At 40.5% G+C, this 17,274-nt stretch overlaps 1 protein-coding gene across 1 annotated transcript in view; it reads left to right on the forward strand.

Moving 5' to 3' along the window:
- Positions 1–17,002, forward strand: part of LOC126178005 (uncharacterized) — a 41,280-nt gene extending 24,278 nt beyond the window's left edge. The window contains exons 3-4 of the mRNA XM_049924497.1: positions 14,462–14,640; positions 14,729–17,002. Coding sequence (XP_049780454.1) covers positions 14,462–14,640; positions 14,729–14,815 — 266 coding nt within the window. The 3' untranslated portion in view covers positions 14,816–17,002. The remainder of the gene's footprint in view (positions 1–14,461; positions 14,641–14,728) is intronic.
- Positions 17,003–17,274: the final 272 nt, after the last annotated feature.

Raw genomic sequence — 17,274 nt, forward strand, 5'->3', positions numbered from 1 at the left:
CAAGCAAACATTTCCTCACCAGCAGATGTATAATGTTCCATTCATTAACTGGAATCCTCCTTTTGGTCAGTTCCTCATCCTTAAAGATTTATATGGTTTTCAGTAATGCTGGATCTTCCCTCAGTTCAGCAGCAATGTCATTTAATGTAGCTTGACAGAAATATTGTCCACACTACTGTGATCTGCCAAAGGATTGCCTGAAGGGCAGTCAGTTTCCTTATGCTTGCAACCGTTTTTGTATTCCATTGCAATGTCATTTACCTGGAGCTTCAGTGCTCATCTTGCTAGTCGACCTGACGGGTCCTTCAGGGTAGTCAGCCAGTGTAGAGAATGGTGATGTGTCACAATGATGGATGGTTTACCAATTAAATGTGGTTGCAACTTGGTGATGATAGACAACCACAAGGCAGCGTTTCTTAATTGTACTTGGGGAATACTCTGGAAGTTTGAGCTGTTGCCTTTTCAGGACTTCCTAAATTTGTTTTAGAACTGCCTCTATCCCAAAGCTGCTAGCTTTGTGTCAAGTTTTGTCTTGGCATTCTCATTGTACAATGTTAGAACTATCCATAAGGACAAGGAAAGATCTTTCTTGCACCTCATTCCAGGAAAATTTGGCATCTCCCTGCAATAGTTCTTACAAGAAACATATCTTGCTACAGAAGTTGTTTATGTACCACTGGTAGTATGAGTACATCCAAGAAAACTTCTCACATGATGAATGTGCTAAGGCATTGGAAAATTGTAATTGCTCTTATTTTCTCTGGATATGGATGGATTTCATCACCCCTCACTAGGTGCCTCAAGATTTTTATTTCTTGGCTGACGAAGAGGTACTTTTTGGATTCAGGCAGAGACTCACAGTATGAACACACTTCAACACTGTTGTCAGGAGGCTTAGATGTTCTTAGGATGTCTGTAAGAAAACAACGTCATGCAATAGCAAAGACATATTGTCCATTTATGGTGTCAAAGCACGTTGTCCATCATACATTCAAAGGCGCCTGGAGCCTTACATAGTCCACACAGCATAACACTGAACTTACAAGTGTCAATAGTTATGATTACAGTTGTTTTCTCTATCATCCTCATCAGCCTCAATTTGCTGGCAGCCTGATTGCATGCCCATAGTTGAGAAATACTTTGCTCCTTTTAACAGTCCATGGTGTCATCAATGCACAGCACTGGATTGATATCTTTCTGATTTTGTTCAGTCAGTGGTAGTTGACACAGTAATGCCACGTGCTGTTTTTCTTTTTCACAAGGATCTTCGTAGAGGACCAAGAACTTTCTGAAGGTTCACTGATGTCACATACAGCATCTTCTCCACTTCCTCCCGGATTATCTGTTGTTCAGCTGGTGACACGCACTACGAATGCTGGCTAATTGGTGGATGGTCCCAGTGTTTTATCATGGATCACTTGGTCTGTCTTTTCTCTACTCCATATTTGAAAGCATTTGAAAATTGACACATAATCACTTCACTGGCTTGTTCCTCAGTCAATCCATATCCTATTAGCAGTTTGATAATACCTTTCTCCCTGGCGTTGTCTGTATTGGTAGCAGAGCATGATTTTTCATCAGTGACACTAACAAAGGAATGGTCCAATAAGACATATCGAAAGCTACCCTGAAATTTTTACACAGGAAGAATACAATGAAAGAAATGCACCGTCAAAATTTTAGCTGCTAAGAGGCACTGCAAGTATAAAAAAAAAGTGAAAATTGCCAAATTCATAGTGCGCCAGGTGGCGGTAGAAATGTACAGCCCTGATGGCGCTGTGGCAATTGTGCATGTGCAACTAGGCACACACTCAGCCGAGGTTGATGGTACATTTGTAAACAGGAAACACAACACAACCCGATTGTAATTTGTAAAGGATGTCTCAGGTTACGATTCGTTGACAGTTTCTCTGACACTGCAGTACATTGTTATTATTCTCTCAGCCTCTTAAGTAACATCTGTTACAAATTATCAGTTGCTTTTTGCAGTATTGGTAAGCATTGTCACTACAGATAAAGCTGAATTAATATTTATTGTGCTTTCATAAGGCATGCCTGCTAATAGCACCTTTTTTTATCTTCCAGTTTTACAGTAATGTGGAATCCAATTAACATTCTCAATTTAACAATGATGAAATCTGAAGAACATTGTTTCCAGCCAAAATCACCTACTTCTCCTGAAGACATACATATGTGCCATTTGTTACTCGATTTCCTTCATATTCATTCAAATGATATTAACATTTCATTTGATATTGTGGATATGTTATAAGAAATAGGAAATAACTCTGATGATTCCATGAATTGTGGTTCGGACGATGTCAGTTGTGCCAGTAACACTTCTGAAGAAGAATACCTTCCAAGCCTAAAAAAGCACGTACTGCAACAGCTTTCAGCGACAAAGAAAAGGCAGTGAAATATTGGTTAAACAAAGGACGAAAAAACACTTGAAGTTACGCGCTGTGCAAAGGTGTTTTTGTTTCGTAAAATCAGAGTGTGAACTGTAAAAATGGAAGAATGAATTACATGAAGTAAGAAATATGCGCCAAATGGAAACCTGAAACCATCTGAATGAAAAACTGTTCAGAAGATTTAGAACTGCTTGTTAGAGGCTATGCACCATTACCGATGGAGATATATGAGACTGGGCCCTCCAAACTGCATCTGACATGAATATTGCTAATTTCCAGGCTTGTTGACCTGGCTATGCAGGTTCAAGAAATTGTACAGAGTAGGAGGTCACAAAATTACCAAGTTAACATCACGCAAATGTGTACAGCAGCTGCCATGATAGACAGTGCTATAGAGAAATTCACAGCTGACGTAAAGGTGAAACTTGCTTTTATCACCGGGTGCTGTTTATAATGCTGATCAGTCAGTTTCCATGAAAGAGTTGCTTGCACACCACACTTTATCATTTCAGGGTGAAAAAAAGATGGAGTTGGTTGTCCAATCAGTGAATGCAGTGACACATTCATATATGTTAATGCCAGTGATAAGTATGAGTGATTTACTGTTTACACAGCTGAATATTTGTCTTTAAGAACCGCAAGGCAAATTAGACCCAAAAATTAAAAATGGACTGTTTAGTTGCAAAAATCTTGTAATCAACGTATCGAGATCTGGAAAAATGGGAAAGAATAATTTTCAACATTTCATTCAAAACATATTCCTACCAGCTGTGGAAACTAATTAGTTTCTTTTGTTGGATTCATGGTCTGGACATAACGACGCCTCTCTTATTGTGGACGACGAAGAAAAATCTATAGATGTAATGTGGATTCCGCCTGGAACTACTAGTGCAGTTCAATCTCTTGATAAAGAATTTTTTTGACAGTGGAGAGCATTTTTCAGGAAATTATCAGACAACAACATTTCCAATACGTGTCTCTCATTTCAGATTTATCAGCGCAACAGTATTCTTAAGCTCCAGTCATTAGTGCATTACCAGTTTTCCTCGCCATGTTTTACAAATTTGATCCAAGTATGCCTGGTAAGCAGTGCAATATGCAGAACAATGGCCGGGACCATTTCTGACTCCCTTTCAGTTCTGTCTAAATGAAACTAGTGGTTACTGCGAAGTGCGTGACTGCATTAATTTTTCCTTTGTCCAGTGTGCCTGGTGCAAGAAAAATGTTTTGTTTTTGTCATTCAGTAGACACTTGTATTTTTAGGATGACTACAGGGAATAAACAAAGATCTGTTTCACTGATAGTCAAATGTACAACATTATTATAAGGAATGACCTACAGGAATTGTTATAAAATGTTGTACTGCAAGGCATTTCATTTCAACAAATTATAAGTCCTTATTGACGGAAGCCATCTGGGACATCAAACACTGTTATGATTTTATTTCCTCTGCTAGCCACTTTTATCAGAATTACATGTGCAAGAATTGAACTGTCAATATGAAGTTATTCAAAAAAATGTTTGTATAGTTTAAGCCAGGTTTTCACTGGAGCAAACAAGCTAACAAGCACGAGCAAAAGAGAATTCTGTCTGGTGTACCCGGTAGGCCTCTTGCAGGTCTTTCAACTGGACGCCACTGCAGCTACTTACACATCCCTAACCTTCCCCAGTTACCTAATCGGAAAATGGAGACCTGTAGTTTAACATGAAATCCGAACCACATGTCTTTCGTGACCACTCCAACATCTGTGAGAAGTGAATGCTCGGTTAAAAATCATAATGAAAAAGTTGTGGTCTGATCGGGATTTGATCACGTGCTCTCTGGATCATGAAGCGCACACTTTGCCACCGGACCATTTTTGTTTTAGGAGAGAGAGAGAGAGAGAGAGAGAGAGAGAAGAAGAAGAAGAAGAAGAAGAAGACGAATATGACCATTAGACCTTACATGTGTAGTGGAAACAGTGGCTGTGTCACGGCTTGAGATGATGCTCAACATCGGTAATTAGTGTTCTGCTTAAAAATTTCCCCGAATGGTAATGAGAAGCCATGGAAAAATGGCAGCCGATGTACAAGGAAAAGTTTGGACCGATACTAAGGAGAGATGGAGGTGCAATTCCGTGTAAAGTGCATGATCTCCATGCGTATCATGCTTCCATACAAACTGAGACATTTAAATTCTTCCTTCCCCATGCCATTTTGCATACTTCATCAAGAACAGTGCGCTCGCGATGCAAAATAACCCTCCCTGAATAGCAAAGTTTCACGTTATGGCTCTGACAGTAGAGTTGTATCCTACCGAATATTAGCTCCATAAACTAACAACACAGCATTCATAGGCATGTTTGCTACCTCTTGTTCTTTTCTGTTCCCTCTATTATAAACAGTTCTACCCATATACAAGTGAATGGTAGTGAATTCTGTGCGAATGCTCATTTGCTTGTGTTCGCTTCCATTTGCTCCATTGGAAACCAGGCTTTAGGTGCTTAAAACTGGTGTCTGTGAACTCTGGATAATTCCGCTATGTGGCGCAGCGTGAGTGATTCACCGAGTTGCATGCTAGGTGGGCAGGCTGTACAAATCACTGTTATAAGCTGTTCTTCGTGCGGCAAAAGTGTGTAACTTCAACATTTTTTACAAAATGCTTGCAGTGCCTTTTAGCAGCTAAAGTTTTGACAGTACATTTCTTTTGTTGTCTTCTTCCTGTGTAAAAAATTTCGGGGTAGGTTTCGACCTGTCTTATTGGACCATTCCCTTGTAAGATGTCCTCCCTGGACTGGCTTGGATGTCTTTACACTTACAACTTTAGGGATGAGTTGTGACTGCTCTTGACGATTAGTGGTCCAAAGTTCTCCTTCGTCATGCACAACACTTACAATCATTGCTGGCATATAGGTTTCTTTTGTGAGCTGAGTAGTTTTTTGCAGGCATCAGAAGCTTTACAGTTGAAATGTACATCTCAGTGGATAACTGGAACTCGTTTGATTGATGATGATGGGATAACAGATTCTTCAAAGGCAAACAACTGCTTGGAACAAGCTTTGTTGTATGTGTTTGTTGGAATAGTTTTGTCATTTTGGGGCTCTGACCTTCCCCAGTTTGTGATTCCTTGTGATGCCTGCAAGAAGTCACATCCAAGAATAACATCATGACTACATTCTGTTAATATGACAAGTTTGAAGGACTGTGTTCAGTCACTGATAGTTATTCTTGCAATACATGTCTCTATTGGCTAGATGTATCTCCCAATTGCGACCTTCAGCACAGTTGCTTTCATATAATGGAAAAATCTTCTTCTTCTGGTGACATTAAGCATTCAGCATTACAGAAAAAGAAGACCTTGAATCAACTAGTGTCCGGACTGATTGGCCACCGATGATGGTGTCAGTGAGATTTGCTGTCATTTTGGTAGCTGTTGCCCATGGAGGATTTTCATCTGTGGTGGCCTCACCTCCATATATGGTCTCTTCGCTTAGGTTTCCTGAATTTGGTGGCGAGGCAAGCTGCTTGCACCACTGTGTGGCAGAGGGCGATGGCGATGGCGATGGCTATGGCATATTGTGGAGCAACTTAATCCAGGATATGATGATGAGCTTCACATCACAGATCAACTATAGTTGTCCACAGTTGACTGGCATGAATAGGACTGTTGTGTTGGATGAGGTTTGTGGCATCTTTCTCTAGAATAGCACACAATGTATCCAGGCCCTTCACACTGAAAACAGACAGTTGTGTTGTCCTCCGCCCTCCAAATATCTGTTTCTCTGTGGGCGTTTTACTTGGTGGAGGAGTTGGTTGTACCTAAATTGGTCAGAAGCTGGGTTGTCATTTGATGGCAGTGGTGTAAGTCCAAGTCATTCCTCATGGTGTGCTTAACTGGTGGTGGAGATAGATGCCAAAGATTGATACACATCTTCTGCAACATTGTGTATTACCTCTTGGCGTAATGGGTTGACATACATGGCTGCTATCTCTTGTGCAATCAGTGTGACATTTCTGGCTAGCATACACTGCTGTATCTCTCTTCTTACGATCTGGGATATGAGAGAAGCGAGGTTTGGTTATCTTCCACAACTGACATAGGGACCACATTCGGGAGCCAGTCATACCTGTTTTGTCTGACTTTTTCTGTTGCATATTCTCGATGTGCTGGCACCACTTGATGAATTCTTCTGTTGCCTTGACATCATTTACCAGGAGAGTTTGCTACATGTCTTCCGTGACTTCTTTAATCAGTGTGAAATTTTGTCAGCTTCTGTCATATTTGTGTTCATAGTGTTGCTAAGGGGCAAAACATAATGTACATTTATAACTGTCATTTCTCCATGATGTTGGGTCCCATTCTTCAATTATTATTCTGCTACGTGGACTTAGCTGAGGTACAGAAAGCTGGTTGAAACCTGAAATAGATACCAGTGAGATTTTTCGAGAAATTTAAGTGTTCTGAAAAGGACAGATTATGGGAAATGGAGATGGTCTATTTGTCACAGTAGACAAGAAAGTCAAATCCTCTGAGATAGAAACTGAAGCCACATGCAAGATTGTTTGGGCAAGATTTGGTATCGGGGTTGGGCATAAAATGGTAACTGGATCTTGTTATTGCCCACTAGACTCATCTCCTGGTGTAACCAAAAACTTTAGAGAGAGTCTCAGCTTTCTTGTATGTAAGTTCGCTAGTCATAATGTAATCATTGGTGGAGAATGTAATCATCTGATAATCGATTGGAAAACTTGCAATTTTGTTAGTGGTGGGCATGCCAAGATATATTGTGAGACATTAGTAAAAGTCTTCTCTGAAAATTACTTAGAGCAGACAGTTTGGAAACCAGCTTATGATAGAAATGTGTTGGCTGGAATGGCAACAAATTGACCTGACCTTATTGAGGATACGCATATTGAAACTAGTGTCAGTGACCACAATGTGATGTGGAGAGAGTGTCATATCTCAATGAGGACCTTGAAACTTTCAGTACAGGGTAGGAGCATGTAGAGGAATTGTTACTCAAGTCCAAAAGAATAATTGACCTTGCATTGGTTTGATAAGTACCGAGTAGAAAAGCTCATAACTGGAGGGACCCTCCATGGTATATTATCACTATAAACGAATTTCCAAAGAAACTGAGATCATAGATAATAGATGTAAAATGAGAGCATAGAACTAGAGAGAGAGAGAGAGAGAGAGAGAGAGAGAGATGTTGAATGAAAGGCATTTTTCTGTCAAGAAAGCAATGCATGAAGCCTCCAGTGACTACTATAGCAGGATATTGTCAAATTAGCTATGCAATCCCTAGCAAATGAGACAGGAACTGAAACTGAAGGTAACAAACGTTTCTTTCCAAAAGAAAACCAGAAGTGATCCACAAAACTGCTGTCCCACATCCTGGACATCAGTTTCGTGTAGAATCTTATAACGTATTCTGAGCTCAAACAAAATGAGGTATCTCGAACAGAATGACCTTCTTTATGCCAGCCAGCATGGATTCCAAAAACATTGATCATGTGAAGCCCCACTCTTCACACTTATCTCATGATGTTCTGAAAGATTTTAATCAAGGCAGTTATGTAGATGCAGTATTTCTTCGTCTCTGAAAAAATTTGACTCAGTATAACACTTGAGCTTATTGTCTAGTTTGATCGTATGGAGTATTACGTGAAATTTATGAATGGATTGAGGATTTTTTGGTAGGAAAGCATGTTATCTTGGATGGATAGTCATTGTCAGTTTTAGAAGTGGTGCCCAAGGGAAGTGTGTTGGGACCTATGCTGTTCATGTTGTATATTAATGACCATGTAGACAATATTAATAATAACCTCAGACTTTTTGTAAATGATGCAGTTATCTGTAATGAAGTTCAGTCTGAGCAAAGTTGCGTAAATGTTCAGTCGGATCTTGACAGGATTTCAGAGTGGTGTAGAGATTACAGCGTGCTTTAAATGTTCAGAATGTAACACTGTGCACTTCCCAAAACAAAAAATTGTAATATCATAGGACTACCGTATTTACTCAAATGTAAGCCGCACTCGAATCTAAGCCGCACCTGAAAAATGAGACTCGAAAAAAAAATTCCCAAATCTAAGCCGCGCCTGAAATTTGAGACTCGAAATTCAAGGGGAGAGAAAAGTTTTAGGCCGCACCTCCAAATCAAAACAAAGTTGGTCCATTGTAATATGAGACACAATTTAGGTCGAATGAATGACGATACAGCTACAGTAGTTTGGTTCGAGTCGAAAGCTTAGCAGTTAAGCTTTACCAGGTAGCCATTGCTATGCGTCAGGCGCTCCGTCCGTATTTATACGGATACCTTCCTTTTTCACGTGCTTCGTCTGGTTTGAATCGATTGCTTATTTTGCTTTGATCTGATAAGTGCCGTTTTCTATGTTATAGGTGTTTACGTCAGTCACTCCAAGCTGAAAATGCATTACTATACTGTGTCATGCTTTGTTTGTCGCATTCTGATAGTGCGTGTTTACGGCCTGTCGCTGCTCGCGGCATGGCTTGCTTTTGTGCGCGCTACCGCAGCCTACAATTAAAAAAAAGAGAGGAATCGTCTCATTAGCGAACAATGGCAAGAGACTGCTATTTGTTGTTACTTACACTGCTGCTTTCTTTGATAATGATCAACACGAACCAAATAATAGACTGCGTATGATAGAACATGTTCTGAATGAGAGTTTGGCGAAAATTTTTCTCCGTTTGAAAATCTTTGCGGCCGCTTCTTTAGTACATCAAATTCTGCACAGAAATTAGTCATCTTAGATTTAAAAATCTAGTCAGTTGCCGTGCTTCATTTCTGACTATATCACTATTAGGCATAAGAGTAATACGAATATAAACATGACACGATACGTATATTCTGCCGCGTTTGCTGTTGTCTCACTCTAGTTTCGTAGTTTATTTGGCAGACAGGATTTAAATGAGATAGAAGCAAACACGAAAGAATACATGGCAAAATGTTTATATTCGTATTATTCTTATGGTGAAGAGAATACTGCATGTGATTCACATTTCATCAGGTTCCTATTAGCAACCATCTCTTCTCACAGGTAAGAAAAAATTCAGAACGTAGAGTTGGCCATATTGACAAAAATCCCAGTATTACCAGTCGGATTTTCGTAGTACATTGAAATTCGAAGATGAACAATACGGAATTTGTATTTACTTCGTTGGATAATGTATGAAAATGCAGTGGTCGAAACTCGGGCGGAGAAAAAAAGCTCGTCTTCCAATTATTTTTTTTTTTAATTTTATTTATTGACGCAGAGGTTTTGGCGCCAGTATTTATCTTTGTGTCTACAAAGGATGCCTGTGTAGCGCTACATATATTCGACGGCAGAAGTTAGTTGTGGCGGCACCTATCAACATTTTTCAGAACTTCAGCTTGCTTTGCACTCGATTCTAAGCCGCAGGCGGTTTTTTGGATTACAAAAACTGGAAAAAAAGTGCGGCTTAGATTCGAGTAAATACGGTATAACATGAATGAGTCATAGTTGGAATTGGCTAAGTCATACAAATATATGAGTATAACATTTTGTAGGTATATGAAATGGAATGATCACATAGGCCCAGTCATTGGCAAAGCAGGCGGTGGACTTTGGTTTTATAGGTAGAATACTGCGGAAATGCAACTGGACTACGAAGTAGATTGATTACAAATCTGTCTTGAAAACCATTCTAGAATATTGCTGATGTGTGTTGGATTTGTACCAAATAGGACTAACAGGGAATATGGGATGTATACAGAGAAGGGCAGCACAGATGGTCACAGGTTTGTTTGACCCACAGATGAGTGTCACAGAGATACTGAAGAAAATGAACTGGGAGTCTCTTGAAAATAGACGTAAATTTTCTGAAGAAAACCTGCTTACAAAGTTCAAGAACTAGCTTTAAATGATAATTCTAGGAATATACTACAACTCCCTCCTTATCACTCATATAGGGGTTACAAGTATATGATTACATTAAATACGGTACACACAGAGGCATTTAAAGAATCAATCTTCCTGCACTCTGTAGGTGGCTGGAACAGGAAGAAACCCTAACAACTGGTACAGTGGGATGTACCCTCTGCCATGCATTTCACTGTGGTTTGCAGTGTATAGCTATAGATGTGAATGTTGATGACTGTCACCAAATGTTATCTTCAGTTCAGCCTGGAATTTGTTCCAGCTTTTGAGTTTCTATTTATTGTTCTTGAACCATTGCTGAGCTGTACCATCCATGTAAAAGTGTATATTTGCCAAACACATCTTATTATCCCACATACTGTATTTGGAACCTCAGTTGAATCCTTTCAATCAGTTCAACAGGCCCTGACCAGCATCTCCAGAAAACACTGATGAATGCTTGATGTGCAGTTGAGTTATTGCTGCATTGGAATTCATGTGTTTCATGTTAATATATAAATCTTGGGAACAATTTACTGCTTGTGTACTGGTTACTGTCGACACAGGTGATGGTTTTTATGTTGCCTAATTGGAGCCCGGAGATGGAAACATTGTGAAGTATGTGGCATCTCCACCAAACAGCATCGCATTGAAACCACAATCAAGTCTCAAGCCAAAGCCAGGGTTGTCAGTTGAGTACAAAGCTTAGAACTGAAAGCACTTTTATTACTGACCCCAACGTACAGCCAGAAAAAAGACTGATCCCCTGGACGGAGAGTGCACCTATTTATGTGTGCATTGAATATTCAAGAATGCTATTAAAAACAAACAAAGGAAAGTCCAAGATGGAATAACAACAATACTATGAAAAGGTTAGATTGATACTCACCATATAGACGAGTCACTGAGTTGCAGACAGGCTCAGTGGAAAGACTGCTATACATTTAAGTTTTCGGCCGAAAGGCCTTCTTCTGAGTAGAAAACACACACACATTCACACAATCACAACTCGCACACACTTGACCACTGTCTATGGCCGCTGTAGCTGGACTGCCAGTTTCGGCAACAAGACAAGATTTTCCGTGACAAACAACCTTCACAGCCAAAGGATGGAGCTCATTTTTACCTCTGGATGCAGCTGCAGCAATCACAATTTTATTCTTGGAAAAATACAAATTGTCATCGTTATTTGATATATTCCTTTTTGTGGAACGTTCTTAACAGAAAATATGTACAAGATCCATCTAGAGAAAACTAAACATCTTTGAAATAGCGAGTCTCCATTTCTGTTCATTCAACACCTGCATGTATTTGACCTTTATCAAATACTTCAATTTGTATTCCATTTTTGGTGCTATCTATCTTTCTTAGATTTTCAAATAACTGATATGTACTGTCCCATCCACATCGATTTGTTATATGCTGTGTTGCAACAATGTCAGTGCACCAGTTGTCACTGTCCAGTTTGTTCTTATCTACAGAAGAATTGTTTCATATCATCATTAAATCTTTCTTCTCAGTTTTTGAATTATTTGTGTGTCTTCCACAACTGATTGCTTCAACATGTCGTGTTTATGTAGCAGTTTTTGCAGCTCTGAAACTAAAATTTATGTACATACATTGTTTCCAGACACCCGCCATTGTCATTTTCACAAAAACATGCAACACATGAGAATGGGAAAATGTGCATAAAAACTAAATGAGACCACCTTATGCAAAGCTGCTTGAGCCACTAACTCTCAAAGGCTGTATGAGGTACCACCTGGCAGCTTTTTTTCATACTACCTAGGCTTCAACAGCTGCACGTACATTCCAGGAACTTCAGGTAGCACTGGTATTTTCAGAACTGAAATTCAGAAGACTGTTATAATTATAAACTGAGAGATCAACATCTACATCTACACTCCTGGAAATGGAAAAAAGAACACATTGACACTGGTGTGTCAGACCCACCATACTTGCTCCGGACACTGCGAGAGGGCTGTACAAGCAATGATCACACGCACGGCACAGCGGACACACCAGGAACCGCGGTGTTGGCCGTCGAATGGCGCTAGCTGCGCAGCATTTGTGCACCGCCGCCGTCAGTGTCAGCCAGTTTGCCATGGCATACGGAGCTCCATCGCAGTCTTTAACACTGGTAGCATGCCGCGACAGTGTGGACGTGAACCGTATGTGCAGTTGACGGACTTTGAGCGAGGGCGTATAGTGGGCATGCGGGAGGCCGGGTGGACGTACCGCCGAATTGCTCAACACGTGGGGCGTGAGGTCTCCACAGTACATCGATGTTGTCGCCAGTGGTCGGCGGAAGGTGCACGTGCCCGTCGACCTGGGACCGGACCGCAGCGACGCACGGATGCACGCCAAGACCGTAGGATCCTACGCAGTGCCGTAGGGGACCGCACCGCCACTTCCCAGCAAATTAGGGACACTGTTGCTCCTGGGGTATCGGCGAGGACCATTCGCAATCGTCTCCATGAAGCTGGGCTGCGGTCCCGCACACCGTTAGGCCGTCTTCCGCTCACGCCCCAACATCGTGCAGCCCGCCTCCAGTGGTGTCGCGACAGGCATGAATGGAGGGACGAATGGAGATGTGTCGTCTTCAGCGATGAGAGTCGCTTCTGCCTTGGTGCCAATGATGGTCGTATGCGTGTTTGGCGCCGTGCAGGTGAGCACCACAATCAGGACTGCATACGACCGAGGCACACAGGGCCAACACCCGGCATCATGGTGTGGGGAGCGATCTCCTACACTGGCCGTACACCACTGGTGATCGTCGAGGGGACACTGATTAGTGCACGGTACATCCAAACCGTCATCGAACCCATCGTTCTACCATTCCTAGACCGGCAAGGGAACTTGCTGTACCAACAGGACAATGCACGTCCGCATGTATCCCGTGCCACCCAACGTGCTCTAGAAGGTGTAAGTCAACTACCCTTGCCAGCAAGATCTCCGGATCTGTCCCCCATTGAGCATGTTTGGGACTGGATGAAGCGTCGTCTCATGCGGTCTGCACTTCCAGCACGAACGCTGGTCCAACTGAGGCGCCAGGTGGAAATGGCATGGCAAGCCGTTCCACAGGACTACATCCAGCATCTCTACGATCGTCTCCATGGAAGAATAGCAGCCTGCATTGCTGCGAAAGGTGGATATACACTGTACTAGTGCCGACATTGTGCATGCTCTGTTGCCTGTGTCTATGTGCCTGTGGTTCTGTCAGTGTGATCATGTGATGTATCTGACTCCAGGAATGTGTCAATAAAGTTTCCCCTTCCTGGGACAATGAATTCACGGTGTTCTTATTTCAATTTCCAGGAGTGTATATCTACATCTACACAGCTACTCCGCAAGCCACGACATGGTATGTAGCGGGGGGTATCCTGTACCACTACTTGTTATTTCCTTGCCTGTTCCACTTGCAAACAGAGCAAGGGAAAAACAACTGCCTGTATGCCTCCGTATGAGCCCTAATTTCTTGTATCTTATCTTCATGGTACTTACACACAATATATGTTGGTGGCAGTAGAACTGTTTCGCAGTCAGCTTCACATTTTTTAAATAGTGTTTCTTGAAAATAACGTTGTCTTCCCTCCAGGGATTGCTATTAGAGTTTCCAAAGTATCTCGGTAAACTTATATGTGTTGTTCAAACCTTCTGGTAACAAATGTAGAAGCCTGCCTCTGAATTACTTCAGTGTCTTCTTCATTCCGACCACTTCTAAGTATAAAACTTGAAAATAAAACTGTACTTTTTATTAATTTGTTGACTCGCAGTATTAAAATGCATGAAGGCCAGGTTCCACCACCCTCCAAATGATAATTTATGACTTCAGAGCGATACTTTTTTCAATCACTGGACTCATACAGAAGCAAAAGATTGATTTTCATTAATTCTAATGAGTGTGTCTATAGTCTAGTGGTCAGCATTACTATTGATGTAGAGTTCTCAGCTTCAGTTCCCATGTTCATATCAGATTTTCCTGTGATAAAATGTCTATGACATATTCTGCTCACCCTCATGAAGCCATATGACAAGCTAGTTGGATAGATATGCATAGTAGCTGTCAAGGAGGTATCAAACTGCTAAACTAATTTCAGAGTGTTTTTTTTTTTTCTTTGTGCATGATAAAGGTGAATTAGTGATATTTGTATGTGCTTTTTCTCTAGGTACTCCTTACTGGTCTCAGGGAGCACAGAAGCAGTATTATGTTTCAAAGAGATGCTCAACAAAGTCAGCATGTGAAAAGATTAGAAGCAAGAATATGCCATATTGCACTCACATCTGGTATCAGGATTGGAGGTGTGCTGAATGTTGCCAGGGTGACCGTTGCAATTTCTATGTGTTTGTAAGTCGATTGAAGCCTCGTTCAAATGCATTTATCATGATGTAATATATTTCAACACATTTTAATTTTTCTTTGTAACCTGTTCCAGCTGAGTGGAAGCACAGCTCGTTCAAGTTTGTTTGTGGTGCTTGCTTCAGTTTCTGTCATTTTGGCTGTTGGCAGATTTCTTCAGTAGAAATGATTTGGAAATGAAATTTCCTTCATTATACCGTCCAGCAGTAATTCGCCTCTCATTTTTAGCTCCGGAGTTGTGCTAATTTTAAAGTAGTATTCGAGGTTCAGCAAACATTGTGTCTAAGAAAACCTTTGAATGCATATTTTACATTTTAGGAAACATTTTTGGAGGAGTAATATTCTATTTTGATTATAAATGAAATGTTATTGTTGCCTTTGACATGTAATCTGTCGAAGATTATAGTTATTTGGTACTGTAAGAGAAATATTTTTACCAATGACAGAGTTTTCATTGTTAATAACTTTACAGATCTGCTAAGTAAATAACTGTATTTTTACTAATATGGAAGTTTTTCGAAAGAATGTGGAACAGTAAAATGTATTGCTTGAAACTGGAAGAAGGAGGGAGGGCGGGGGCGGGGGGTAGGAAAGAATGAAAGAAAGAAAGAGATTGTCACATGTGAGGAAAAATTGTGAAGTAGATTGTGAATTTGTCTGTTGCTGTTTGAATTTTGCTTGTTGTAATTTATAGGCACAAAATATCATTTTGTACAATTCCTTTTACATAAGATAAAATGCAGTATTATATTTATGAAGATAAAAAACTGTAATTTTAGACACAATTACGTTCAACAGTGACACACAACTTAAAAGAAAACACAGGTAAACAAACTCACCTTTGTTTATCTGCACTTGTTAGATATTAATGGAGTCACCCAATACAGTATGTATAACCTGACCAAACACAGTGTACCAATAATGAGGGTAGTACTGTATTGTGGGATGAAGGAAACAGCTGAAGCTGATTATGTTCTCAGGGAAAGTGGAAAACAAATCTGTAAATGTAGCTTTTATAAGTGATAAAAAGCTCACTGTTGGGGAAAGAATTTGAAAAAGTAGGGGGTAGATACTCTCAGGGTACCAGATCTCAGATATGTTCATAATAGCAAAATTTCAGTCCAGTTCGTAGTTTGCCCAGGTTATACTTTTATTATGGTATATGACTAGTGTCATCTGCAAATGGTTACAGTTTAAACTTGCTAGTGTTTTGATTGAGTATTTAATTTCTTCTACTCTGATATTGTGTAGATTAATTAAATAATCTACTTAAAAGTGCTGAAAAAGACTATGACTCACTGTGGTTCATTCCTGGACACTCATGTTATTAATTGTATAACGTGCACATTTTGTATAAAATTTCACTGAAGAAGGTTATAATATTAAAAGCAGCATACTTGCCTTTGGTAGTAGCTGTTGTATGATAAATAGTAAAACTACAGAGTGAGTGCTGGATTTCAAAATTCACTTTCTTGGGAACCACAATGAAAAGAGGAGGTGGAAAAACTTTTTGAAGAATGAATAAGATCAAATTATGTTGAACAAAATACTCTATAGGGGAATTCTGGAGATGGACAACAGTTGTAATTTAATCACAGTCTAAGGTAGCTTTTCAGTTTGCATTTCAGATCCATGTTATAACTGCTTTATCTTGAACATTATTTGTATTTCTGATATTGTTCTCGACTCTTCTTTTGGTGACAACCTTCAGTGAAGCTAATACCTTGATTTACATTTATTCCAGGGCTGGTTCATATTGATTGAGTGATCTAATGAGAATAACATTTGCATTTCGATTGCTGTACTCTTTTTTAATGACCCATATGTTAGGTGTCTTATTTACTACTACTACCACCACCACTACTACTACAACAACCACGACTACCACACCGAGCGAGATGGTGCATTGGTTAGCACACTGGACTTGCATTCAGGAGGACAGCAGTTCAATGCCGCATGTGGTCATCCTGATTTAGGTTTTCTGTGATTTCCTTAAATTGCTTCAGGCAAATGCTGGGATGGTTTCTTTGAAAGGGCATGGCCGGCTTCCATCCCCATCCTTCCCTAATCTGATGAGACCGATGACCTCACTGTTTGGTCTGCTCCCTCAAATCAATCCAACCACACTGTTACCACCACCACCACCACCACCACCACCACCACCACCACCACCACTTCTATGTCTGCTTCTATTTAAACTACTAAAGTGTCATATTGCAAACTCTATGTACACTGAATCTTCAGGTTTTCGCGGCGCAAAGACTGCTCCATTAAGTTTCAGGAATGCAGCCGCATGAATTCTGCTTCTTCTTCTAATATTTCGGCTGTATACCTTTCAGCCATCTTCAGAGAGAGCCGTACGACTGACACTCCAGCGCTCGCTCCATCCTTTTAAACTCGCGGACCGCGCCACTGCGCATGCGGCCACAAACTTCTGACTTCTGTTTCATCTTTCTGGGACTCCGTAGTAAAAGAGGCCATTGAAATCCGCTTAACGAAGAATTTAATTAATAGAGACAGCGGTTTCACATTAGATAAATCATGGAATCCGGCACTTTCAATATTGAACTTACAAAGACGTCGCTACAGTTCAGCTCCCAGTAATACATCGACCTCCCAGCA

This window comes from Schistocerca cancellata, chromosome 1, assembly GCF_023864275.1.
Source record: "Schistocerca cancellata isolate TAMUIC-IGC-003103 chromosome 1, iqSchCanc2.1, whole genome shotgun sequence".
NCBI classification, from domain to species: Eukaryota; Metazoa; Arthropoda; class Insecta; order Orthoptera; family Acrididae; genus Schistocerca; species Schistocerca cancellata.